Raw genomic sequence first — 26,746 nt, 5'->3', positions numbered from 1 at the left:
ATACCTGGAAATTAAACAATAGAAATATGAAATATGCCCTGGGGATATGACATTCCATTCGGGTCTGAAGTCCTACATATACTACTAATATGGTCTCTATCACAAACTGGTGACATTGTCAATATGCTGTCTTATATTTTCGAATTCGTTTACTAATATATCAACCGTGTTTATCAGTGGAAATATGGATCACCATTGCAAGCCTCCAGATGAAGCTAATTGTAGCGAGCTTTATCTCGGTGACTGCTGGAATACAAACGATAGCATGAGTCTTCCACCTGATGATGAGGGGACACTATTAATTAATGAAGCACAATGTAGAATGTATGCAAATGATACGACTGAACTGATTGATTGTGAACATGGATGGGCTTACGATCGATCACGGTATGATTCCACTATTGTGTCTGAGGTAAGATTGTTTATTTTGTGTTCGTCAAGAGGTAGAACAAATCTTAATCTTAACATTGTTTTTTTGCACATTATGCTTGTCAAAAAACAAACTTCGAAGTGACATACTAATCCATATGACGTATGTATTAATACTGTATACACACTGAGTTATTAACAATAAGCCATTGGCATTTATAGACTGCTTAAAGTAACGGTGTCTCTCCTAATGCATGCTCTATTGTGTGGATTACTTACTGAGTTAGATTATTACAAAGCAAAATAGAGGTTAGTTTTAGATTTTAGAAACGGTTGCGTTGGAGTAGCTTATAGTCAAAACTGTCATTGTGTATATGAACAATAAAGTATAGCTCGTGGTGAATACTTATGTGAAAAACAATAGTATCAGAGAAGAGTTAAATTAACTCATCCATGGTATATGAGCGAGCTTAGTGAGTTCAAACGATTTCCCATGAAAAAAAGAATAGGCCTACTGCCATGTGAAATAACAGAAAAAATAGATCATTTAATGTTAATCCTAGTCTCCCCAATTTCAGTTTTTTAAAAAGTATAATTGAAATAGACCGAATAAATAATGAAATGAAATGATACTGAATGCCACCAACAACAGTAGGCCTATATACTTACCGGCCGTTTCAGCCCACATTACCGTACAGTATATTATGATATATAACTTCTAAAATCATTATTTAAAAAATCTAGTATTTTTACAAACCAAAATTAGTTACTGACCTGACTGACTGTTAGTGAAAGGAGTACTGAAACTGTCAGTCCGGTCAGTAACTAATTTTGGTTTGTCGAAAATAGAATCAAAATAGATTGTTAAAATATCGTATCTTCAAACCAGATGAATATTATTTTCCAATCATTCTAAAATTATTGTTACCTATATTTCAGGAGTTGTTCCAAAACATCACAACAATGCCTTATTAGTGTCAACAATAAATATTTATATAATATGCATTATATTTTGGTAGTTTGACCTGGTGTGTGAAGATAGTTATTTGGTGTCCTTGGCATCATCATTGTACCTAGCAGGCTTCTTTGTTGGTTCTATTCTATTCGGACTTCTTTGTGATTTGTAAGTTTTAAATAAATGACAGAATTCGGTACCTTCATAATAGTATCATGCCATTCAATTTTGGAGGCATTCTGCACTAGGATAACAATTCTAGACCACTTTTTATTATTTTACTAATTTTAGGCCGTAACTATACAAGAAGAATGTTTATCACGATTCTTGATACCTGTTACTCCTGGTGGATGTTGCAACTCTCTGATTGTTCTTTTTCCTAATTATATGTGCTTTCGAGTCTATTCCTTAACCCATGTTTGAGTGTAGTTTAATCTTAAGTAATCTTGAACTACTGTGTAACTCTTATTCATTCATTTCGTTACACTACTCACATTTTATAAACTTCAATTGTTAGTCTAGGAAGAAGAAAAGGAGTGTTCTTAGGCTTTGCATTGGCTTTATCATTCACGATGTTATGCAGTCTGTCGAAATCATATGTGATGTATGTGAGTTTCCGCTTCCTTGGCGGATTAGCTAATATTGGGTTATATGTTTCAGTATTCACATACGGTAGGAATAATATTTTATCTTTAAAATTCATAATCTAAACCGTTGCGAAAAAAACCCCACTTATATATATTACTAAAACTATGACCACCTTAACAAAAACAATTCAAATGGTATATTCAGATCTGGAGATAGGTAATAGTAATAGTAATACTGCACAGTGTACCCACATTCACGTAAAATCTCCTCAATATTGAGACGACATAATTAAGAAGCTTTCGATTCACGTCATAGATAATGCATTGTGGGCATGCAGGTACAAGGGACGAAAACGGCACGGTATGCGTAGGCCCTATAGGTTGGTCGTCGCAATTCTAAGGTCCCTACTACAGTACCATGCCTTATAAAAACACCCTGTATAAGTACCCGGTAAATGTCCTGACTTTTTAAGCTGAATAATAATATTTTGATGAGATAACTGTTCGTCACGGGCATACAATAAACATTTCCAATATATTTCGTAGACTGTCCCGATAATTTAATACCATACAGACAATTTGTATTTAAATATTGTTTTTTCTCTGTTATTATTTTCAGTTACGGAAGTAGTTGCTCCATCAAGAAGAGCCATGATGTCTACCATTGTGACGATCTATTGGTGCTTTGGCATAATGATGTTAGCTCTGATTGCTTATTTCATTAGATCATGGGACAAGCTTCTCATGACTTTCAGCATTTCCCTTTCCCCTCTGCTGTTGCTTTACTTGTAAGAACCAATGTATTATAAGTGTACTTTTATAAATTAAAAACAGAAAGCATGTAAAGTGTAATTTGTGAATTGATATATTACATATGTTCCTTAAATGAATGTACACAGGAAATATAATTAGCTATTGTAAAGTTTAGTTGTAGCCTTGTATATTGATCGTACAGTAGGGTCATACTGTTCAAATCGTGTAAAGTGTCACTTTTTTTTCTTATGACAATCAAAAAAAAGAACTCCACTCCTAAAAACTTAAGACTTTGTTTTGGGAGCATCATGTGAATATTAGCTCTGTGAATTAATTCGCATATGGTAACAATTTTTTTATAGATATTTAAACAATAAGTATGGTCAAGCAAAGTTGGTCTTATAATATTTTTATGTTATATGTTTCGGTGGATTGTAGGTAATCTAGTAATTAATTTCTAAATTAGTTTGATCGTTTTTACAGTTTTATTCCAGAGTCACCTCGCTGGCTTCTTGCCAAGGGGAGAACTGAAGAAGCAAAGCTTGTTATTCAAAAAATTGCAAAAAGAAATAAAGTTGGAGATTTACCAGATGACATATTGGCCAATTTAGAAGTTGGATGTGTAAGTTGAAATATTTATTTCGCTGGCAAAATGTCATCGTAATACTAATTCTATATGTTTTTAAAGATGTATTGACACCGCCACCCACCACCCTGAAAAATGAATTCTTAACATTTTGTTTTTGAATATGCCATTTTTGGTATAAGTGGATAATAGGTGACATTAATACCGAATAGTTATCCACTTATACCAAAATATGTAATCGAAAAAATGTATTTACCTAAAAAATTGTAGCTTAAAGCAAACATTAATCAAATTGGCTGCCAATACGTTTTTGGTTGAATTTAACCATTTATTTTGTCATTTTATAAGTGAAAACATTAACTTTGTCAGTTTGTTTTCTACGAAAACGTTATTAAAACTACAAAATAATCTATTCAAAGTCTAATTTTATTTTTCATGTTTTTGGGACAATACATCTTTAATTGAATAAAAGAAAGTTAATAAAACAAAATGTGACGTAAAACGCATGAATTTTTATTATAGGATTCAAGTGAAAGTACCAAGACTAGTCCGTTGATTATACTTCGATATCCAGAGATGAGAAGAAAAACTGTTTACATCACATATAGTTGGTACGACATATTTCTTGTTTATTTGTGTATTAAAACTATTTTCCGCTCTAAAACTCTGTGACCGAAAAAGTAAAAAAGGTAAAAGTGTAATGCCATGTCATTACAGCCATATCAGAGATATGTTTTTGATAGATTCCAACTAAAACTAAATGTTGCTTAAACTAATGTTTAAAATAGGTTTGCCGTTAACCTTGCCTACTATGGCTTGACGTATGGTGTTGAGGGTCTAAACGTCGACGTATACATTGGAACTTTCTTAGGTGGTGTTACAGAGTTGTTGGCCTACCTGTTCACTTGGTTCTTTATTCAGATGCTGGGCAGACGATGTTCACTAGCAGGTACCCTTGTTGCTGGTGGTGTTGCTTGTTTCATCAATATTTGGATTCGTAAGTCTAGATTAGTTCAACATTGATGCATGCTCTATTGAAAGTCACGTACCACCACCAAATAGTGTCCGAATTTAGCCTAAATTAGGATTATAATCGAGCATACGGTACTATTTATTATATATATTATATATCGACAATCAGAATTCCACCTTTTTATTATACTACAAATATTACTAAGGTAATTTAACAATGTATTTTTCAGGTCGATTCGAATTTTCAATTTTTTTAGCAACGTGTTGCTTTTATAAAGCCATTTATTTAGAGTAATAATAATCATGTTTGTACACTTTCAGCGGTAACACTCGTGGCTTTCAGAACATCTTTAGCAATGATTGGCAAGTTTTTCATTACATCTGCATTTGGAATTGTTTATATATATACTGTTGAACTTTTTCCAACGAATATTAGGCAAGTTAAATACATTTATTTTCACAAGCAATAATATACTAAGTTCGTACAATAATATTAATGTTCCTGAATGTTGTCTGGTCTTTGTAAAATGATTGGTTTTCCGAAAAAACACACAGCACCCGTTCTTTTGGTGCACATTGTGTCAATACATGTGACATTTACAACGTAATTTTATGTGTTTACAGGAGCACCGGTTTAGGAATATGCTCCATCTTTTCACGAGTGGCTGGAATGCTTGCCCCTCAGATTCTTTTCCTCGAAAAAATATGGGCACCTCTGCCGCTGGTGGCGTTCAGTTTTACGTCAGTGACTTCTGGACTGGTGGCACTTCTTTTGCCGGAAACTTTAAATGTGCCACTGCCGCAGACTATAGAAGAAGCGGAAATGATTACAAGGTAAAAGCAGTACTTTACTTTTACCTTTAAACTTATTTCCGATTACCGATGACACCGTGTAACTTATATTCTTGTTTTATTATTACAGGAAAAACAACATAAGAGGGAATACAGATTTTGAAAGTCTTCAGATGCAAGGAGCAGCCAATACTTAAGAATAAAAAAATGTTGCAATTTGAAATAGTGATTATATCGTTATATTGGTTCTCATGCCAGCTTTAGTTAATTTCGTTTGGGTTTGGGTTGTATCTAGATATTTAAATGGCCGTGAAACTAAGCAATGTGTTCAAAACATTTATGTATAGAAGGGAATATGTCAAATAGCAGTAACATGTTGTACATATTATAGCTAATTAAAAAATAACCTACTATAGGTTTACATTTATGTCTTTTCCGAAACGAAATTTAGTTCATCTTTCAGTCTAACTTTAACGACAAACTAAATGGTGTGATCCATTTCGAACATATCTATTCTACAGAATAAATATCGGGGTTAGAGTCTGCTGGGCACGATGTGTGATGTAATGATCACGAAAAACAGAAGTATCAGCATTGTTTATTTTCATGATTTATGATTTCATATAATATGTATATAGCTTGATTACAAGTGAGCTCTAAATTATCGAAAGCTTTTGCATTAGGCATTTTTTAAGCACGGACAACAATCATGAGAAAGACTTCATCCTCAAGAGGAAAATTTCACACGCGAAAAAAAAGAAAGCTTCTCTAACAGTATTCTGAAACCATCGCCTGTCTTCTGTCATCCTACTTGCTTGCTCCATAGAGTCAAACACATCTGTTATAGTTCTTTCCATTCATTCATTCAATCTTTTATTTTGGAAACTCTGGTCCATAGAAAGTAAATTACATATAAATGAAATAAATAAAATAAACAAAATTACTACTACTCATCTCAGGATGGCATTCCATCTGGAGAGCACCTTCGACTTAACTTTTCCATTTGCATCTTGGTCTTCCTCTTCTTCTCTTCCCTGTAATATAAACCTCCAACACTGTCTTCTCCATTCCATCTTTCCGCTTAATGTGACCAAAATAGCACAATTTCTGCTTTTTAACATACTGCAGCAACCAATCATTTGATACACCAAGCTCCTCTCTTATGCTATCATCTGTGCGGTGTTGAGTCCATGGGACCCGCAGGAGCATTTGTTTTCAAAAAATAGTACAATAGTTAAAGTTAAGTTAAACTTGAAAGAGGGATTGCGCGGTGATGCATTTAGACTTGTGTTAATATTTTAATAACTAACATTTGTAACAACTATAGTCTACACACAATAGAACAAACCCTATCCAGGGATCAGTAGCGTCAGGATTGGTTGTTGAATAGGTACCAATCTAATAATACTATGAAGTTTGATAACGTCTTTAAATACATTGGTGAATATGGTCTCTATCACAAACTGGTGACATTGTCAATATGCTGTCTTATATTTTTGAATTCGTTTACTAATATATCAACCGTGTTTATCAGTGGAAATATGGATCACCATTGCAAGCCTCCAGATGAAGCTAATTGTAGCGAGCTTTATCTCGGTGACTGCTGGAATACAAACGATAGCATGAGTCTTCCACCTGATGATGAGGGGACACTATTAATTAACGAAACACAATGTAGAATGTATGCAAATGATACGACTGAACCGATTGATTGTGAACATGGATGGGCTTACGATCGATCACGGTATGATTCCACTATTGTGTCTGAGGTAAGATTGTTTATTTTGTGTTCATCAAGAGGTAGAACAAAACTCAAGAAAGGAGGATTATGGTTTTTATGGATAAAAAACACCATAAATACTTTAAATAGATATAATGTTGAATTGTAAATATAAATGATAATAAAGTTAAAATGTCAACATTGTTATTATTTGGTTTGTTTGTTATTGTATTATCATTATGCTGGTCGAAAAACAAACTTAGAAATAACATACTAACCCATATGGCGTATGTATTAATATACACACTGATAAGTTATTAACAGTCTATAAACATTGGTATTTATAGACTGGTTGAAGTCACTGTGTCTCCCCTAATGCATGCTCTATTGTGTTAAATAATAATTATTATAAAACAAAATAGAGATTAGTTTTAGATTTTAGAAACGGTTGCGTTGGAGTACCTTATATTCAAAACTGCCATTGTGTATATGAACAGTAAAGTTTAGCTCGTGGTGAATACTTTTGTAAAAAACATTTGTATGTGCAGGGAAGAGTGAAATTAACTCTTCCCTCGTATATGAGCGAGCACTAGTGATTCCAAACGATTGCCACAGAAAAAGGGAGAGTACTTGATTGACTTTTTGAAATAACAGCTATAATATATTTATGTTAATCCTGAATGTCTGTTTTTTTATGTATATATTGAAATAGACTGAATAATTATTTATTTATTATAATCATTAAAAAAATCTATTTTGATAAACCAAAAGGAGTTACTGACCTGACTCGAGAAAGGAACATTGAAACTGTCAGTCAGGTCAGTAACTAATTTTGGTTTGTCAAAATAGATTTTTAAAATATCGTATCTTCAAACCAGATGAACATTTTCCAATCATTCTAAAATCATTGTTACCTATATTTCAGGAGTTGTTCCAAAACATCACAACAATGCCTTATTAGTGTGAACAATAAATATTTATATAATATGCATTATATTTTGGTAGTTTGACCTGGTATGTGAAGACAGTTATTTGGTGTCCTTGGCGTCATCGTTGTACCTAGCAGGCTTCTTTGTTGGTTCTATTCTATTCGGACTTCTTTGTGATTTGTAAGTTTTAAATAAATGAAAGATTTCGGTACCTTCATAATAGTATCAATATTATTATTAGTATTAAATATTGGAGGCATTCTGGACTAGGATAACAATTCTAGACCACTTTTTATTATTTTACTAATTTTAGGCCGTAACTATACAAGAAGAATGTTTATCACGATTCTTGATACTTGTTACTCCTGGTGGAGGTTGCAGCTTTCTGATTGCTCTTGTTAAAATAATGGTCTTCGCGATTTTCCGCAAGGTTCCTAATTATATCCGATTTTGAGTCATGGATTAATGAATAGATTCTATAGATCTATTCCTTAATCCATGTTTGATTGTAGTTTAAATTTAAACTTTTAAATTCTTATTCATTCATTTCGTTACACTACTCACATTTTATAAATCTCAATTGTTAGTCTAGGAAGAAGAAAAGGAGCGTTTTTAGGCCTTGCACTGACTTTATCATTCACGATGTTATGCAGTCTGTCGAAATCATATGTGATGTATGTGAGTTTCCGCTTCCTGAGCGGAATATCTGATATTGGGTTAAATGTTTCGGTCTTCACATACGGTAGGATAATATTTTAATAACATTAAAATTCTTTTTTTACACCGTTGACCAACTTAAAAAATACAATTAAAATGGTGTATTCAGATCTGAAGATAGGTAATACTGCACAGTGTACCAACATTCACGTAAAATCTCCTCAATATTGAGACTTCAGACAGAAAAAAGAATTATTAGGACGACATAATTAAGGAGCTTTCGATTTACGCCATTGTGTGCATGTAGGGACATGGCACGAAAAACGGCACGGTATGCCTAGGCCCTAGAGGTTGGTATGCCTAGGCCCTAGAGGTTGGTATGCCTAGGCCCTAGAGGTTGGTATGCCTAGGCCCTAGAGGTTGGTATGCCTAGGCCCTAGAGGTTGGTATGCCTAGGCCCTAGAGGTTGGTATGCCTAGGCCCTAGAGGTTGGTATGCCTAGGCCCTAGAGGTTGGTATGCCTAGGCCTTAGATGTTGGTATGCCTAGGCCCTAGAGGTTGGTATGCCTAGGCCCTAGAGGTTGGTATGCCTAGGCCCTAGAGGTTGGTATGCCTAGACCCCCTAGAGGTTGGTATGCCTAGGCCCTAGAGGTTGGTATGCCTAGGCCCTAGAGGTTGGTATGTCTAGGCCCTAGAGGTTGGTATGCCTAGGCCCTAGAGGTTGGTATGCCTAGGCCTTAGAGGTTGGTATGCCTAGGCCTTAGAGGTTGGTATGCCTAGCTAGGCCCTAGAGGTTGGTATGCCTAGGCCCTAGAGGTTGGTATGCCTTGGCCCTAGAGGTTGGTATGCCTAGGCCCTAGAGGTTGGTATGCCTAGGCCCTAGAGGTTGGTATGCCTAGGCCCTAGAGGTTGGTATGCCTCCTAGGCCCTAGAGGTTGGTATACCTAGGCCCTAGAGGTTGGTATGCCTAGGCCCTAGAGGTTGGTATGCCTAGGCCCTAGAGGTTGGTATGCCTAGACCTTAGAGGTTGATCGTCGCAGTTCTAATGTCCCTACTACAGTAGCATGCCTGATAAAAACAACATAATACAATTTCTCGGTAATGCCCAGACCTTTTAAGCTAAATAATAATATTTTGATGAGATAACTGTTTGTCACGGGCATACAATGAACATTTCCAATATATTTTCTGTCGGTCCGACTGTCCTGATAGTAATACAGACAATTTGTATTAAAATATTGTTTTTTTTCTCTGTTATTATTTTCAGTCACGGAATTAGTTCCTCCATCAAGAAGAGCCATGGTGTCTATCATTGTCATGATCTATTGGTGCTTTGGCATAATGATGTTAGCTCCGATTGCTTATTTCATTAGATCATGGGACAAGCTTTTCTTGACTTTCAGCATTTCCCTTTCCCCTCTGCTGTTGCTTTACTTGTAAGAACGATTGTATTATAATTGTATTTTATAAATTAAAAACGGAAAACATGTAAAGAGTAATTGTGAATTGATATATTACATGTTATCTTTAAATGAATGTACACAGGAAATATAATTAGCTGTTGTAACATGTAGTTGTAGCCTAACTTGTATATTGATCGTACATTAGGGTCAAATCGTGTAAATTGTCAGGTTTTTTTCTTATGACAAATAAAAAACCCAACTCTACTAAAAAAAAACTTAAGACTTTGTTTAGGAAGCATCATGTGATTATTAGCTCTGTGAATTTATTTGCTTTTATGGTAACAATTTCCTATAAACATTAAAAAAATAATTATGGTCAAACAATGTTGGTATTATTAGATGTAATGAAAATAAAAAATAGTTGATCTGAAGGGATCAATGATGATATGATATATAAATAAACAAACACTCAAAAGAATTATGTTTACAGTTCAATTATTGTCAGAATAAATAGTTTATTTTTTTCCCCGGCACCTTTGTTTGCCGACGGCCGCGATGATGTGCCGACGGAAACGAAATCAGGGGGGCCCGGCCCCCCCTACTGGATACGCCACTGTTTAAAGGTATTCTATATATGGTCTTGTGCTATGTTAATTTGTAACAATTGTAGCCTACACACAATAGAACCAATCCTATCCAGGGATCAGTAGTGTCAGGTTTGGTTGTTGAATAAGTACCAAACTAGAAACACAATAATTGCGCGCTGATGCATTTAAAGGTATTCTATATAAATGGTCTTGTGCTATGTTAATTTGTAACAACTGTAGCCTACACACAATAGAACCAATCCTATCAATGGATCAGTAGCGTCAGGTTTGGTTGTTGGATAAGTATACTGCCAGTACCACACTATGAAGTTTGATAACATCTTTAAATACATTGGTGAATATGGTCTCTATCACAAACTGGTGACATTGTCAATATGCTGTCTTATATTTTTGAATTCGTTTACTAATATATCAACGGTGTTTATCAGTGGAAATATGGATCACCATTGCAAGCCTCCAGATGAAGCTAATTGTAGCGAGCTTTATCTCGGTGACTGCTGGAATACAAACGATAGCATGAGTCTTCCACCTGATGATGAGGGGACACTATTAATTAACGAAACACAATGTAGAATGTATGCAAATGATACGACTGAACTGATTGATTGTGAACATGGATGGGCTTTCGATCGATCACGGTATGATTCCACTATTGTGTCTGAGGTAAGATTGTTTATTTTGTGTTCATCAAGAGGTAGAACAAATCTTAAGAAAGAAGGATTATGGTTTACAGATGAATAAAACCATAAAAACATTAAATAGATATAATGTTGAATTAAAGATAATATTGTTTTTTTTTGCACATTATGCCAGTGGTGGCGCCATTGGGGGGGGGGGGGGGCTACGGGGGCTCTAGCCCCTCGTCGGGGAGCCTAGCCCCCCTCCCCCAATGTCGGGGAACACGGGTACTTTTTGTCGGGGAATATAATATACAGTAAAAAACGTTCGCGTTCACTTCATATAGCTTCAGCGCCTAGAAAACCACGACGTTCCATTGACCGTGAGTACGGTGGCCCACAACTGTCACGCACACTATAACACAGAATCACACAATTAAAGAAGGAACTACACAATTAAAGAAGGAATCACACAATTAAAGAAGAAATCGCACAATTAAAGAAGAAATCGCATATAAACAAAAGAAAGCATGAAAATATAAAACGAAATGCACAAATAAAGAAGAAACGCGCAATTAAAGAAGAGCTAAGCACAATTAAAGAAGTCCGCAACAAATTCGAAAGCTCCTCGCACAATTAAAGAAGTCCGCAACAAATTCGAAAGCTCCTCGCACAATTAAAGAATTCCGCAACAAATTCAAAAGTACTTCACACACAATTAAAGTACAGTAGTCCGTATGGAACGCCATTGCTGCCTCCGGCAGCAAATTTTAATTCTATTCGGCTCTTTTACCATTACGTTCGGCTCTTTTAGCATTCGGCGCATTTCTATTCGGCCCATTTACCATTTCGTTCGGCTCTTTCAGCATTCGGCGCATTTCTATTTGGCCCATTTACCATTACGTTCGGCTCTTTCAGCATTCGGCTCTTTTTTATTCGGCCCATTTACCATTACGTTCGGCTCTTTTTAATTCGGCCCTTTTTTATTCGGCTCTTTCTGCATTACGTTCGGCTCTTTTTGATTTGGCCCTTTTTTATACGGCGCAATTCAATTCTAACCTTTTACATGGGATCAAATGGAAGAAAATCAACGGCTGGAAATGAGTCTATGAAAAGTTTACAAAACATATAGATGCAGCATGTAGATTGTTGGTTGAATTAAATGAATTTGAAGGCTATTTCAATATAACTAATCATTTTATTGACATGATTAATGTGTTAGTTAGAAAACTTGCAATTGTCCAACCTTATTGACCATTTTGAGAGAGAAAAGGTTTGATTCATGGCCTAGGCTAGCTAGGCCTAGCCTAGTGTCAGCCTAACATTTAATAATAATAATTTACCCTTTCTCTCTAAAAATTTGTTAAAAGATGAATTAATTTTAGGTTATTCAACACATCTTTAATCGGTTGGCTACTCATGGTTGGCGCCATGATGATCAAATGTTTGTAAACTTTTCATAGACTCATTTCCAGTCATTGATTTTCTTCCATTTGACCCCATGTCAAAGGTTAGATTTTAATTGCACCATATAAAAAAATGCCGATTTAAAAAGAGCCCAACGTAATTCAGAAAGAGCCGAATAAAAAAGGGCCGAATCAAAAAGAGCCGAACGTAATGTTAAATGGGCCGAATAAAAAAGAGCCGAATGCTGAAAGAGCCGAATGTAATGGTAAATGGGCCGAATAAAAAGAGCCGAATGCTGAAAGAGCCGAACGTAATGGTAAATGGACCAAATAGAAATGCGCCGAATGCTGAAAGAGCCGAAGGTAATGGTAAAAAGGCCGAATAGAAATGCGCCGAATGGTAAAAGAGCCGAACGTAATGGTAAAAGAGCCGAATAGAATTAGATTTTGCTGCCGGAGGCAGCGATGGCGTTCCATACGGACTACGGTACTTTAATTGTGCGAGGTACTTTCGAATTTGTTGCGGACTTCTTTAATTGTGTGAGGAGCTTTCGAATTTGTTGCGAACTTCTTTAATTGTGCGAGGTACTTTCGAATTTGTTGCGGACTTCTTTAATTGTGCGAGGAGCTTTTGATTTTGTTGCGAACTTCTTTAATTGTGGGAGGAGCTTTCGAATTTGTTGCGGACTTCTTTAATTGTGCGAGGAGCTTTCGAATTTGCTGCGGACTTCTTTAATTGTGCTTAGCTCTTCTTTAATTGCGCGTTTCTTCTTTATTTGTGCATTTCGTTTTATATTTTCATGCTTTCTTTTGTTTATATGCGATTCCTTCTTTAATTGTGTGATTTCTTCTTTAATTGTGTGATTTCTTCTTTAATTGTGTGAATATGATTTATATAGTGTGCGTGACAGTTGTGGGCCACCGTACGTGAGAGTACGTCAGAGGGCTATTATGCACTTTTATGCATTCATTTATTGCCAGCGATCTAACTTACTACTAAACATTAGCTAGGTACGCACTTGTCTGGCGGTATCCCTTTGTACGAATCGTTCAACGTTGGGTCGAGACGCGTGATATCAAGTTCCATCCAGGGACCAAAATGTGTAATGTAGTTATTTTCCAGGCGAAGTTTACCGACGGTTACCGAAGGAAACACGGGTACTTTTTGTCGGGGAATATAATATACAGTAAAAAGCGTTCGCGTTCACTTCGTAGCTAGCTTCAGCGCCTAGAAAACCGCGACGTTTCATTGACCGTGAGAGAGTACGTCAATGTGATATTATGCACTTTATATGCACTCATTATTGCCAGCGATCTAACTTACTACTAAACAATAGCTAGGTTCGCACTTGTCTGGCGGTATCCCTTTGTACGAATCGTTCAACGTTGGGTCGAGACGCGTGATATCATGTTCCATCCAGGGACCAAAATGTCGGTGTACTGTAGTTATTTTCCAGGCGAAGTTTACTGACGGTTACGTCGTGTACTGCGTCGACGTACGCTACACTACAGCAAAAACGAATTATGTTAATTGTTCGTATGTTCACCAATTTTTTAAATTTACAAGTAACATTCTGTACCGTGGGGCACCTAAAATAAATTTTTCATTCATTACTAAACAAAAAAACATGCCATTTTCGCTTAGCCAACATCTTATTATAGCTAAGTTATTACATTTTCAATGTCCTGTATGTCATGAATTTCTCACCACTCGGAAGTCCAGATGGTACGCACGCATACACTTGGGAGGAATAAACTTATTTCCTCGACTGAAAAAGGTCTACGCTTGCGTTTTTTAAGCCTCTATGCCTGATGTTTCCGAAGTATAAAATGCAATTTTTTGAAGACCTGCAGCTCTAGTTTTAAACAGTTTCTTAGCTCAGCCCCAACAATAAAGCTGGTAATATTTCGAAGTACAAAAAGTGCATTTTTCGGGACCTAACATCTCTATTTTTCAAACATTTCTTAGCTCAGTCACAACGTTGATAGGGACTTATATATTTTGTTTCATGTTTTGAAGTATAATAAGTCCAATTTCCGGGACCTCCAACTCTATTTTTCTAAATTTTCTTTGAACTTTTATTTTTTAAATTGAAAAATATGGATTGAAACAGTCATCGCGCATCGTTTTTTTGCACGCAGTATTTTATTTATGCATTATAAAAAATGGAAAAAATGGCTACCCTAAATCTGATTAAAATGACCTCAAATGAGGTCCCTGGCACCCAGCCTAGTGATGCTCGCTTCGCTCGCATAGTCCCCTCGTCGGGGAATGTAGCCCCCGCGTCGGGAAGATCCTGGCGCCACTCCTGCATTATGCTGGTCAAAAAACAAACTTCGAAGTGACATACTAATCCATATGACGTATGTATTAATACTGTATACACATTAAAGTTATTTAACAATAAGCCATTGGCATTTATAGACTGCTTAAAGTAACGGTGTCTCTCCTAATGCATGCTCTATTGTGTGGATTACTTATTGAGTTAGATTATTACAAATCAAAATAGAGATTAGTTTTAGATTTTAGAAACGGTTTCGTTGGAGTAGCTTATATTAAAAACTGTCATTGTGTATATGAACAATAAAGTTTAGCTCGTGGTGAATACTTATGTGAAAAACAATATGATCAGAGAAGAGTTAAATTAGGCCTAACTCATCCCTAGTATATGAGCGAGCTTAGTGAGTTCAAACGATTTCCCATGAAAAAAAGAATAGGCCTACTTGATTGCCATGTGAAATAACAGCAATAATAGATCATTTAATGTTAATCCTAGTCTTCCCAATTTCAGGTTTTTTTAAAGTATAATTGAAATAGACCGAATAAATGATACTGAATGCCACCAACAACAGTAGGCCTATATACTTACCGGCCGTTTCAGCCCACATTACCGTATATTATGATATATAACTTCTAAAATCATTATTTTAAAAATCTAGTATTTTTACAAACCAAAATTAGTTACTGACCTGACTGACTGTTTGTGAAAGGAGTAGTGAAACTGTCAGTCAGGTCAGTAACTAATTTTGGTTTATCGAAAAACGAATCAAAATAGATTGTTAAAATATCGTATCTTCAAACCAGATGAATATTATTTTCCAATCATTCTAAAATCATTGTTACCTATATTTCAGGAGTTGTTCCAATACATCACAACAATGCCTTATTAGTGTCAACAATAAATATTTATATAATATGCATTATATTTTGGTAGTTTGACCTGGTGTGTGAAGATAGTTATTTGGTGTCCTTGGCGTCATCCTTGTACCTAGCAGGCTTCTTTGTTGGTTCTATTCTATTCGGACTTCTTTGTGATTTGTAAGTTTTAAATAAATGAAAGAATTCGGTACCGTCATAATAGTATCATGCCATTCAACTTTGGAGGCATTCTGCACTAGGATAACAATTCTAGACCGCTTGTTATTCTTTTACTAATTTTAGGCCGTAACTATACAAGAAGTATGTTTTTCACGATTCTTGATACCTGTTACTCCTGGTGGATGTTGCAACTCTCTGATTGTTCTTGTTTAAAAAATGGTTTTCGCGATTTTCCTAATTATATGTGCTTTCGAGTCTATTCCTTAATCCATGTTTGAGTGTAGTTTAATCTTAAGTAATCTTAGACTACTGTGTGATTCTTATTCATTCATTTCGTTACACTACTACCATTTTATAAATCTCAATTGTTAGTCTAGGAAGAAGAAAAGGAGTATTTTTAGGCTTTGCATTGGCTTTATCATTCACGATGTTATGCAGTCTGTCGAAATCATATGAGATGTATGTGAGTTTCCGCTTCCTGGGCGGATTAGCTGATATTGGGTTATATGTTTCAGTATTCACATACGGTAGGAATAATATTTTATCTTTAAAATTCATAATCTAAACCGTTGCGAAAAAAAACCACTTGTACATATTACAAAAACTATGACCACCTTAACAAAAACAATTCAAATGGTATATTCAGATCTGACGATAGGTAATACTGCACAGTGTACCAACATTCACGTAAAATCTCCTCAATATTGAGACTTCAGACAGAAAAAAGAATTATTAGGACGACATAATTATTGATTGATATTGATTCAATCACTGTTTGGTTGTAGGAGCTTTCGATTTACGCCATAGTTAATTAATTGTGTGCATGTAGGGACATGGGACGAAAAACGGCACGGTATGCCTAGGCCCTAGAGGTTGGTCGTTGCAATTCTAAGGTCCCTACTACAGTAGCATGCCTGATTAAAACAACATAATATAGGTACTCGGTAATGCCCCGACCTTTTAAGCTAAATAATAATATTTTGATGAGATAACTGTTTGTCACGGGCATACAATGAACATTTCCAATATATTTTCTGTCGGTCCGACTGTCCTGATAGTAATAGAGACAATTTGTATTAAAATATTGTTTTTTTTTCTCTGTTATTATTTTCAGTCACGGAATTAGTTCCTCCATCAAGAAGAGCCATGGTGTCTATCATTGTCATGATCTATTGGTGCTTTGGCATAATGATGTTAGCTCCGATTGCTTATTTCATTAGATCATGGGACAAGCTTTTCATGACTTTCAGTATTTCCCTTTCCCCTCTGCTGTTGCTTTACTTGTAAGAACGATTGAACGATAATTATATTTTATCAATTAAAAACGGAAAACATGTAAAGAGTAATGTGAATTGATATATTACATCTGATCTTTAAATGAATGTACACAGGAAATATAATTAGCTGTTGTAACATGTAGTTGTAGCCTAATTTGTATATTGATCGTACATTAGGGTCAAATCGTGTAAATTGTCAGGTTTTTTTATTATGACAAAAAAAAACCAACTCTACTAAAAAAAAACTTAAGACTTTGTTTAGGAAGCATCATGTGATTATTAGCTCTGTGAATTTATTTGCTTTTATGGTAACAATTTCCTATAAACATTAAAAAAATAATTATGGTCAAACAATGTTGGTATTATAATATTTTATGTTGTATGTTTCGGTGACTGGTAGGTAATCCAGAAATTAATTTCTAAATTCAAAGTTTGATCGTTTTTACAGTTTTATTCCAGAGTCACCTCGGTGGCTTCTTGCCAAAGGGAAAACTGAAGAAGCAAAACTTGTTATTCAAAAAATTGCGAAAAGAAATAAAGTTGGAGATTTACCGGATGACATATTGGACAATTTAGAAGTTGGATGTGTAAGTTATTTAAAATATTTATTTTGCTGACAAAATGTCATCGTATTAGCAGAGTATTATTAGACGCGTTCATATACCGAACGCGAACCAAATATTATGAGCACAACGTACGTAATGTGAAATTCTCCCCTGAATAGAGGTTAGTATGTTAGTTTGTATTTATTCCTAACAGTTTTACGGGAAGGGTCACAACCATGCAAAAAAGGCATGTATGACTGGTTCCTCGTTTTGTGTGATTTTATGGGTTTTTAAAGATGTATTGTATCCGCCACCCCTGCCCTGAAAAATAATTCTTCAATTTTTTTTTTCAATAGGCCTATGCCATTTCAATGTCACCTAATAGCTATCCACTACTTACACCAAAAATTAGATTGAAAAAAATGTATTTACCTAAAAACTGTACATAAGAGCAAAAAAAAAAAATTAAATTGGCTGCCAGCCAATGGGGTTTGTGGTTGAATTTAACCATTTATTCTGTCATTTTATAAGTGAAAACATTAATTTTTTCCGTTTTCGACGAAAGTGATTAACGTTATTAAAACTACAAAATAATCTATTGAAAATCTGATTTTATTTTTCATGTTGTTGGGGACAACACATCTTTAGTTGAATAAACGAAAGTTAATAAAACAAAATGGGACATAAAACGCATGTATTTTTATTATAGGATTCAAGTGAAAGTACAAAGACTAGTCCGTTGATTATACTTCGATATACACAGATGAGAAGAAAAACTGTTTACATCACATATAGTTGGTACGACATATTTCTTGTTTATTTGTGTATTTAAACTATTTTCATGTATTCCGCTCGAAAACTCTGTGAAAAAGTTGAAAAGGTAAGAATTTAATGCCATGCCATTACAGCCATATCAGAGATATTTTTTTGATAGATTCCAACTAAAACTAAATTTTGTTTAAACTAATGTTTAAAATAGGTTTGCCGTTAACCTTGCCTACTATGGTTTGACGTATGGTGTTGAGGGTCTAAACGTCGACGTATACATTGGAACTTTCTTGGGTGGTGTTACCGAGTTGTTGGCCTGCCTGTTCACTTGGTTCTTTATTCAGAAGCTGGGCAGACGATGTTCACTAGCAGGTACCCTTGTTGCTGGTGGTGTCGCTTGTTTCATCAATATATGGATCCGTAAGTCTAGATTCGTTCAACATCGATGAATGCTCTATTGAAAGTCACGTACCACCACCAAATAGTGTCCGAATTTAGCCTAAATTAGTGCGTGGGATTATAATCGAGCATACGGTATTATTTAGCCTACTGACAATCAAAATTCTACCTTTTTATTATACTACAATTATTACTAAGATAATTTAACAATGTATTTTTCAGGTCGATTCAAATTTTCAATTTTTTGAGCAACGTGTTGCTTTTATAAAGCCATTTATTTAGAGTAATAATAATGATGTTTGTACACTTTCAGCGGTAACACTCGTGGCTTTCAGAACATCTTTAGCAATGATTGGCAAGTTTTTCATTACATCTGCATTTGGAATTGTTTATATATATACTGTTGAACTTTTTCCAACGAATATTAGGCAAGTTAAATACATTTATTTTCACAAGCAATAATATGCTAAGTTCGTACAATAATATTAATGTTCCTGAATGTTGTCTGGTCTTTGCAAAATGATTGGTTTTCCAAAAAAAACACACAGCACCCGTTCTTTTGGTGCACATTGTGTCAATACATGTGACATTTACAACGTAATTTTATGTGTTTACAGAAGCACCGGTTTAGGAATATGCTCCCTCTTTTCACGAGTGGCTGGAATGCTTGCCCCTCAGATTCTTTTCCTCGAAAAAGTATGGGCACCTCTGCCGCTGGTGGCGTTCAGTTTTACGTCAGTGACTTCTGGACTGGTGGCACTTCTTCTGCCGGAAACTTTAAATGTGCCACTGCCGCAGACTATAGAAGAAGCGGAAATGATTACAAGGTAAAAACAGTACTTTACTTTTACCTTTAAACTTATTTCCGATTACCGATGACACCGTGTAACTTATATTCTTGTTTTATTATTACAGGAAAAACAACATAAGAGGGAATAAAGATTTTGAAAGTCTTCAGATGCAAGGAGCAGCCAATACTTAAGAATAAAAAAATGTAGCAATTTGAAATAGTGATTAAATCGTTATATTGGTTCTCATGCCAGCTTTAGTTAATTTCGTCTGGGTTTGGGTTGTATCTAGATATTTAAATCGCCGTGAAACTAAGCAATGTGTTCAAAACATTTATGTATAGAAGGGAATATGTCAAATAGCAGTAACAGGTTGTACTTGTAGCTAATTAAAAAATAACCTACTATAGGTTTACATTTATGTCTTTTCCGAAACGAAATTTATTTCATCTTTCAGTCTAACTTTAACGACAAACTAAATGGTGTGATCCATTTCGAACATATCTATTCAACAGAATAAATATCGGGGTTAGAGTCTGCTGGGCACGATGTGTGATGTAATGATCACGAAAAACAGAAGTATCAGCATTGTTTATTTTCATGATTTATGATTTCATTTAATATGTATATAGCTTGATTACAAGTGAGCTCTAAATTATCGAAAGCTTTTGCATTAGGAATTTTTTAAGCACGGACAACAATCATGAGAAAGACTTCATCCTCAAGAGGAGATTTTCACACGCGAAAAAAAAGAAAGCTTCTCTAACAGTATTCTGAAACCATCGTCTGTCTTCTGTCATCCTACTTGCTTGCTCCATAGAGTCAAACACATCTGTTATAGTTCTTTCCATTCATTCATTCAATCTTTTATTTTGGAAACTCTGGTCCATAGAAAGTAAATTACATATAAATGAAATAAATAAAATAAACAAAATTACTACTACTCATCTCAGGATGGCATTCCATCTGGAGAGCATCTTCGACTTAACTTTTCCATTTGCATCTTGGTCTTCCTCTTCTTCTCTTCCCTGTAATATAAACCTTCTTCTCCATTCCATCTTTCCGCTTAATGTGACCAAAATAGCACAATTTCTGCTTTTTAACATACTGCAGCAACCAATCATTTGATACACCAAGCTCCTCTCTTATGCTATCATTTGTGCGGTGTTGAGTCCATGGGACTAGCAGGAGCATTTGTTTTCAAAAAATAGTACAATGGTTAAAGTTAAGTTAAACTTGAAAGAGGGATTGCGCGGTGATGCATTTAGACTTGTGTTAATATTTTAATAACTAACATTTGTAACAACTATAGTCTACACACAATAGAACAAACCCTATCCAGGGATCAGTAGCGTAAGGTTTGGTTGTTGAATAAGTACCAATCTAATAGCACTATGAAGTTTGATAACGTCTTTAAATACATTGGTGAATATGGTCTCTATCACAAACTGGTGACATTGTCAATATGCTGTCTTATATTTTTGAATTCGTTTACTAATATATCAACCGTGTTTATCAGTGGAAATATGGATCACCATTGCAAGCCTCCAGATGAAGCTAATTGTAGCGAGCTTTATCTCGGTGACTGCTGGAATACAAACGATAGCATGAGTCTTCCACCTGATGATGAGGGGACACTATTAATTAATGAAACACAATGTAGAATGTATGAAAATGATACGACTGAACTGATTGATTGTGAACATGGATGGGCTTACGATCGATCACGGTATGATTCCACTATTGTGTCTGAGGTAAGATTGTTTATTTTGTGTTCATCAAGAGGTAGGACAAAACTCAAGAAAGGGGGATTATGGTTTTTATGGATAAAAAACACCATAAATACGTTAAATAGATATAATGTTGAATTGTAAATATAAATGATAATAAAGTTAAAATGTTAACATTGTTATTATTTGGTTTGTTTGTTATTGTATTGTCATTATGCTGGTCGAAAAACAAACTTTGAAATAACATACTAACCCATATGGCGTATGTATTAATATACACACTGATAAGTTATTAACAGTCTACTGTATAGCCTAAACATTGGCATTTATAGACTGGTTGAAGTCACTGTGTCTCCCCTAATGCATGCTATATTGTGTTAAATAATAATTATTACAAAACAAAATAGAGATTAGTTTTAGATTTTAGAAACGGTTGCATTGGAGTACCTTATATTCAAAACTGTCATTGTGTATATGAACAGTAAAGTTTAGCTCGTGGTGAATACTTTGTATAAAAAAACATTTGTATGAGCAGGGAATAGTAAAATTAAATCTTCCCTCGTATATGAACGAGCACTAGTGATTCCAAACGATTGCCACAGAAAAAAGGAAAGTACTTGATTGCCTTTTTGAAATAACAGCAATAATATATTCCTTAATGTTAATCCTGGGTTCCCTAATTTCTGTTTTTTTTTATGTATATATTGAAATAGACTGAATAATTAATTATTTATCATAATTATTTTAAAACTCTATTTTGATAAAGCAAAATGAGTTACTGACCTGACTCGAGAAAGGAACATTGAAACTGTCGGTCAGATCAGTAACTAATTTTGGTTTGTGAAAATAGATTTTTCAAATATCGTATCTTCAAACCAGATGAATATTATTTTCCAATCATTCTAAAATCATTGTTACCTATATTTCAGGAGTTGTTCCAATACATCACAACAATGCCTTATTAGTGTCAACAATAAATATTTATATAATATGCATTATATTTTGGTAGTTTGACCTGGTGTGTGAAGATAGTTATTTGGTGTCCTTGGCGTCATCCTTGTACCTAGCAGGCTTCTTTGTTGGTTCTATTCTATTCGGACTTCTTTGCGATTTGTAAGTTTTAAATAAATGAAAGAATTCGGTACCTTCATAATAGTATCAATATTATTATTAGTATTCAATTTTGGAGGCATTCTGGACTAGGATAACAATTCTAGACCACTTTTTTATTATTTTACTAATTTTAGGCCGTAACTATACAAGAAGAATGTTTATCACGATTCTTGATACTTGTTACTCCTGGTGGAGGTTGCAACTGTCTGATTGCTCTTGTTTAAATAATGGTCTTCGCGATTTTCCGCAAGGTTCCTAATTATATCCGATTTTGAGTCATGGATTAAGGAATAGATTCTATAGATCTATTCCTTAATCAATGTTTGATTGTAGTTCAAACTTTTAAATTCTTATGCATTCATTTCGTTAAACTACTCACATTTTATAAATCTCAATTGTTAGTCTAGGAAGAAGAAAAGGAGCGTTTTTAGGCCTTGCACTGGCTTTATCATTCACGATGTTATGCAGTCTGTCGAAATCATATGTGATGTATGTGAGTTTCCGCTTCCTGAGCGGAATATCTGATATTGGGTTATATGTTTCGGTCTTCACATACGGTAGGATAATATTTTAATAACATTAAAATTCTTTTTTACACCGTTGACCAACTTAAAAAATACAATTAAAATGGTGTATTCAGATCTGCAGATAGGTAATACTGCACAGTGTACCAACATTCACGTAAAATCTCCTCAATATTGAGACTTCAGACAGAAAAAAGAATTATTAGGACGACATAATTAAGGAGCTTTCGATTTACCGCATAGTTAATTAATTGTGTGCATGTAGGGACATGGGACGAAAAACGGCACGGTATGCGTAGGCCCTAGAGGTTGGTCGTCGCAGTTCTAAGGTCCCTACTACAGTAGCATGCCTGATTAAAACAACATAATATAGGTACTCGGTAATGCCCGACCTTTTAAGCTAAATAATAATATTTTGATGAGATAACTGTTTGTCACGGGCATACAATGAACATTTCCAATATATTTTCTGTCGGTCAGACTGTCCTGATAGTAATACAGACAATTTGTATTAAAATATTGTTTTTTTTCTCTGTTATTATTTTCAGTTACGGAATTAGTTCCTCCATCAAGACGAGCCATGGTGTCTATCATTGTGATAATCTATTGGTGCTTTGGCATAATGATGTTAGCTCCGATTGCTTATTTCATTAGATCATGGGACAAGCTTCTCATGACTTTCAGTATTTCCCTTTCCCCCCTGCTGTTGCTTTACTTGTAAGAACGATTGTATTATAATTGTATTTTATAAATTAAAAACGGAAAGCATGTAAAGAGTAATTGTGAATTGATATATTACATGTGATCTTTAAATGAATGTACACAGGAAATATAATTAGCTGTTGTAACATGTAGTTGTAGCCTAACTTGTATATTGATCGTACATTAGGGTCAAATCGTGTAAATTGTCAGGTTTTTTTCTTATGACAAATAAAAAACCCAACTCTACTAAAAAATTACTTAAGACTTTGTTTAGGAAGCATCATGTGATTATTAGCTCTGTGAATTTATTTGCTTTTATGGTAACAATTTCCTATAAACATAAAAAAAATAATTATGATCAAACAATGTTGGTATTATAATATTTTATGTTGTATGTTTCGGTGACTGGTAGGTAATCCAGAAATTAATTTTGATCGTTTTTACAGTTTTATTCCAGAGTCACCTCGGTGGCTTCTTGCCAAAGGGAAAACTGAAGAAGCAAAACTTGTTATTCAAAAAATTGCGAAAAGAAATAAAGTTGGAGATTTACCGGATGACATATTGGACAATTTAGAAGTTGGATGTGTAAGTTATTTAAAATATTTATTTTGCTGACAAAATGTCATCGTATTAGCAGAGTATTATTAGACGCGTTCATATACCGAACGCGAACCAAATATTATGAGCACAACGTACGTAATGTGAAATTCTCCCCTGAATAGAGGTTAGTATGTTAGTTTGTATTTATTCCTAACAGTTTTACGGGAAGGGTCACAACCATGCAAAAAAGGCATGTATGACTGGTTCCTCGTTTTGTGTGATTTTATGGGTTTTTAAAGATGTATTGTATCCGCCACCCCTGCCCTGAAAAATAATTCTTCAATTTTTTTTTTCAATAGGCCTATGCCATTTCAATGTCACCTAATAGCTATCCACTACTTACACCAAAAATTAGATTGAAAAAAATGTATTTACCTAAAAACTGTACATAAGAGCAAAAAAAAAAAATTAAATTGGCTGCCAGCCAATGGGGTTTGTGGTTGAATTTAACCATTTATTCTGTCATTTTATAAGTGAAAACATTAATTTTTTCCGTTTTCGACGAAAGTGATTAACGTTATTAAAACTACAAAATAATCTATTGAAAATCTGATTTTATTTTTCATGTTGTTGGGGACAACACATCTTTAGTTGAATAAACGAAAGTTAATAAAACAAAATGGGACATAAAACGCATGTATTTTTATTATAGGATTCAAGTGAAAGTACAAAGACTAGTCCGTTGATTATACTTCGATATACACAGATGAGAAGAAAAACTGTTTACATCACATATAGTTGGTACGACATATTTCTTGTTTATTTGTGTATTTAAACTATTTTCATGTATTCCGCTCGAAAACTCTGTGAAAAAGTTGAAAAGGTAAGAATTTAATGCCATGCCATTACAGCCATATCAGAGATATTTTTTTGATAGATTCCAACTAAAACTAAATTTTGTTTAAACTAATGTTTAAAATAGGTTTGCCGTTAACCTTGCCTACTATGGTTTGACGTATGGTGTTGAGGGTCTAAACGTCGACGTATACATTGGAACTTTCTTGGGTGGTGTTACCGAGTTGTTTGCCTGCCTGTTCACTTGGTTCTTTATTCAGAAGCTGGGCAGACGATGTTCACTAGCAGGTACCCTTGTTGCTGGTGGTGTCGCTTGTTTTATCAATATATGGATCCGTAAGTCTAGATTCGTTCAACATCGATGCATGCTCTATTGAAAGTCACGTACCACCACCAAATAGTGTCCGAATTTAGCCTAAATTAGTGCGTGGGATTATAATCGAGCATACGGTACTATTTCGCCTACTGACAAATCAAAATTCCACCTTTTTATTATACTACAATTATTACTAAGGTAATTTAACAATGTATTTTTCAGGTCGATTCAAATTTTCAATTTTTTGAGCAACGTGTTGCTTTTATAAAGCCATTTATTTAGAGTACAGTAATAATAATCATGTTTGTACACTTTCAGCGGTAACACTCGTGGCTTTCAGAACATCTTTAGCAATGATTGGCAAGTTTTTCATTACATCTGCATTTGGAATTGTTTATATATATACTGTTGAACTTTTTCCAACGAATATTAGGCAAGTTAAATACATTTATTTTCACAAGCAATAATATGCTAAGTTCGTACAATAATATTAATATTCCTGAATGTTGTCTGGTCTTTGTAAAATGATTGGTTTTCCAAAAAAACACACAGCACCCGTTCTTTTGGTGCACATTGTGTCAATACATGTGACATTTACAACGTAATTTTATGTGTTTACAGAAGCACCGGTTTAGGAATATGCTCCTTCTTTTCACGAGTGGCTGGGATGCTTGCCCCTCAGATTCTTTTCCTCGAAAAAGTATGGGCACCTCTGCCGCTGGTGGCGTTCAGTTTTACGTCAGTGACTTCAGGACTGGTGGCACTTCTTCTGCCGGAAACTTTAAATGTGCCACTGCCGCAGACTATAGAAGAAGCTGAAATGATTACAAGGTAATAAAAACAGTACTTTACTTTTACCTTTAAACTTATTTCCGATTACCGATGACACCGTGTAACTTATATTCTTGTTTTATTATTACAGGAAAAACAACATAAGTGGGAATAAAGATTTTGAAAGTCTTCAGATGCAAGGAGCAGCCAATACTTAAGAATAAAAAAATGTTGCAATTTGAAATAGGGATTAAATCGTTATAAATTGGTTCTCATGCCAGCTTTAGTTAATTTCGTTTGGGTTTGGGTTGTATCTAGTTAAATCGCCGTGAAACTAAGCAATGTGTTCAAAACATTTATGTATAGAAGGGAATATGTCAAATAGCATGTTGTACTTGTAGCTAATTAAAAAATAACCTACTATAGGTTTATATTATGTTGAATATATAAATATACAATATCTGGGTTATAGCAAACTAATAATGTTACTAATTTTAGAAATAGTATCTAAAACAAAAATTGTTTAAACGGAGAAATAAAGTGAATTACTTACAATTTCACATTTGTTAAACTTCGTTTAATCTTCGCCTCTCCAGAAAAAATTTAAGAATAATAATTAAACTACTTCAAATTTTCATCTCGACGTCTTTTCCGAAACGAATTAGTTCATCATTCAGTCTAACTTTAACGACAAACTAAATGGTGTCATCTTTTTCGAACATGATATCTATTCTACAGCGGGGTT

The 26,746-nt window shown here is 34.5% G+C and overlaps 3 protein-coding genes across 3 annotated transcripts; all 3 read left to right on the top strand.

The window, feature by feature from the left end:
• The first annotated feature begins 150 nt into the window (after positions 1-150).
• LOC140039279 (organic cation transporter protein-like) lies at positions 151-5,360 on the top strand. The gene is made up of 10 exons (XM_072084883.1): positions 151-412; positions 1,389-1,492; positions 1,842-1,996; positions 2,486-2,699; positions 3,148-3,286; positions 3,773-3,861; positions 4,039-4,247; positions 4,544-4,658; positions 4,847-5,056; positions 5,145-5,360. The coding sequence occupies exons 1-10, from the start codon at positions 185-187 to the stop codon at positions 5,209-5,211; spliced, it is 1,530 nt and encodes a 509-aa protein (XP_071940984.1). The 5' UTR covers positions 151-184; the 3' UTR covers positions 5,212-5,360.
• A 374-nt stretch (positions 5,361-5,734) lies between these two features.
• On the top strand, positions 5,735-19,878 carry LOC140039278 (organic cation transporter protein-like). The gene is made up of 15 exons (XM_072084882.1): positions 5,735-6,783; positions 7,740-7,843; positions 8,251-8,405; positions 9,588-9,756; positions 9,929-9,939; positions 10,615-10,994; positions 15,570-15,673; positions 16,046-16,200; positions 16,788-16,956; positions 17,399-17,537; positions 18,205-18,293; positions 18,475-18,683; positions 18,976-19,090; positions 19,280-19,489; positions 19,578-19,878. The coding sequence occupies exons 1-15, from the start codon at positions 6,424-6,426 to the stop codon at positions 19,642-19,644; spliced, it is 2,436 nt and encodes an 811-aa protein (XP_071940983.1). The 5' UTR covers positions 5,735-6,423; the 3' UTR covers positions 19,645-19,878.
• On the top strand, positions 19,873-26,529 carry LOC140040412 (organic cation transporter protein-like). The gene is made up of 10 exons (XM_072086320.1): positions 19,873-21,204; positions 22,190-22,293; positions 22,696-22,850; positions 23,366-23,534; positions 23,966-24,104; positions 24,772-24,860; positions 25,042-25,250; positions 25,549-25,663; positions 25,852-26,061; positions 26,153-26,529. The coding sequence occupies exons 1-10, from the start codon at positions 20,845-20,847 to the stop codon at positions 26,217-26,219; spliced, it is 1,617 nt and encodes a 538-aa protein (XP_071942421.1). The 5' UTR covers positions 19,873-20,844; the 3' UTR covers positions 26,220-26,529.
• The last annotated feature ends 217 nt before the right edge of the window (positions 26,530-26,746 follow it).

This window comes from Antedon mediterranea, chromosome 2 (genome assembly GCF_964355755.1).
Source record: "Antedon mediterranea chromosome 2, ecAntMedi1.1, whole genome shotgun sequence".
Classification (NCBI taxonomy): domain Eukaryota; kingdom Metazoa; phylum Echinodermata; class Crinoidea; order Comatulida; family Antedonidae; genus Antedon; species Antedon mediterranea.
Note: the sequence above shows the minus strand (reverse complement) of the source record. Positions and strands in the feature narration are given on the sequence as shown.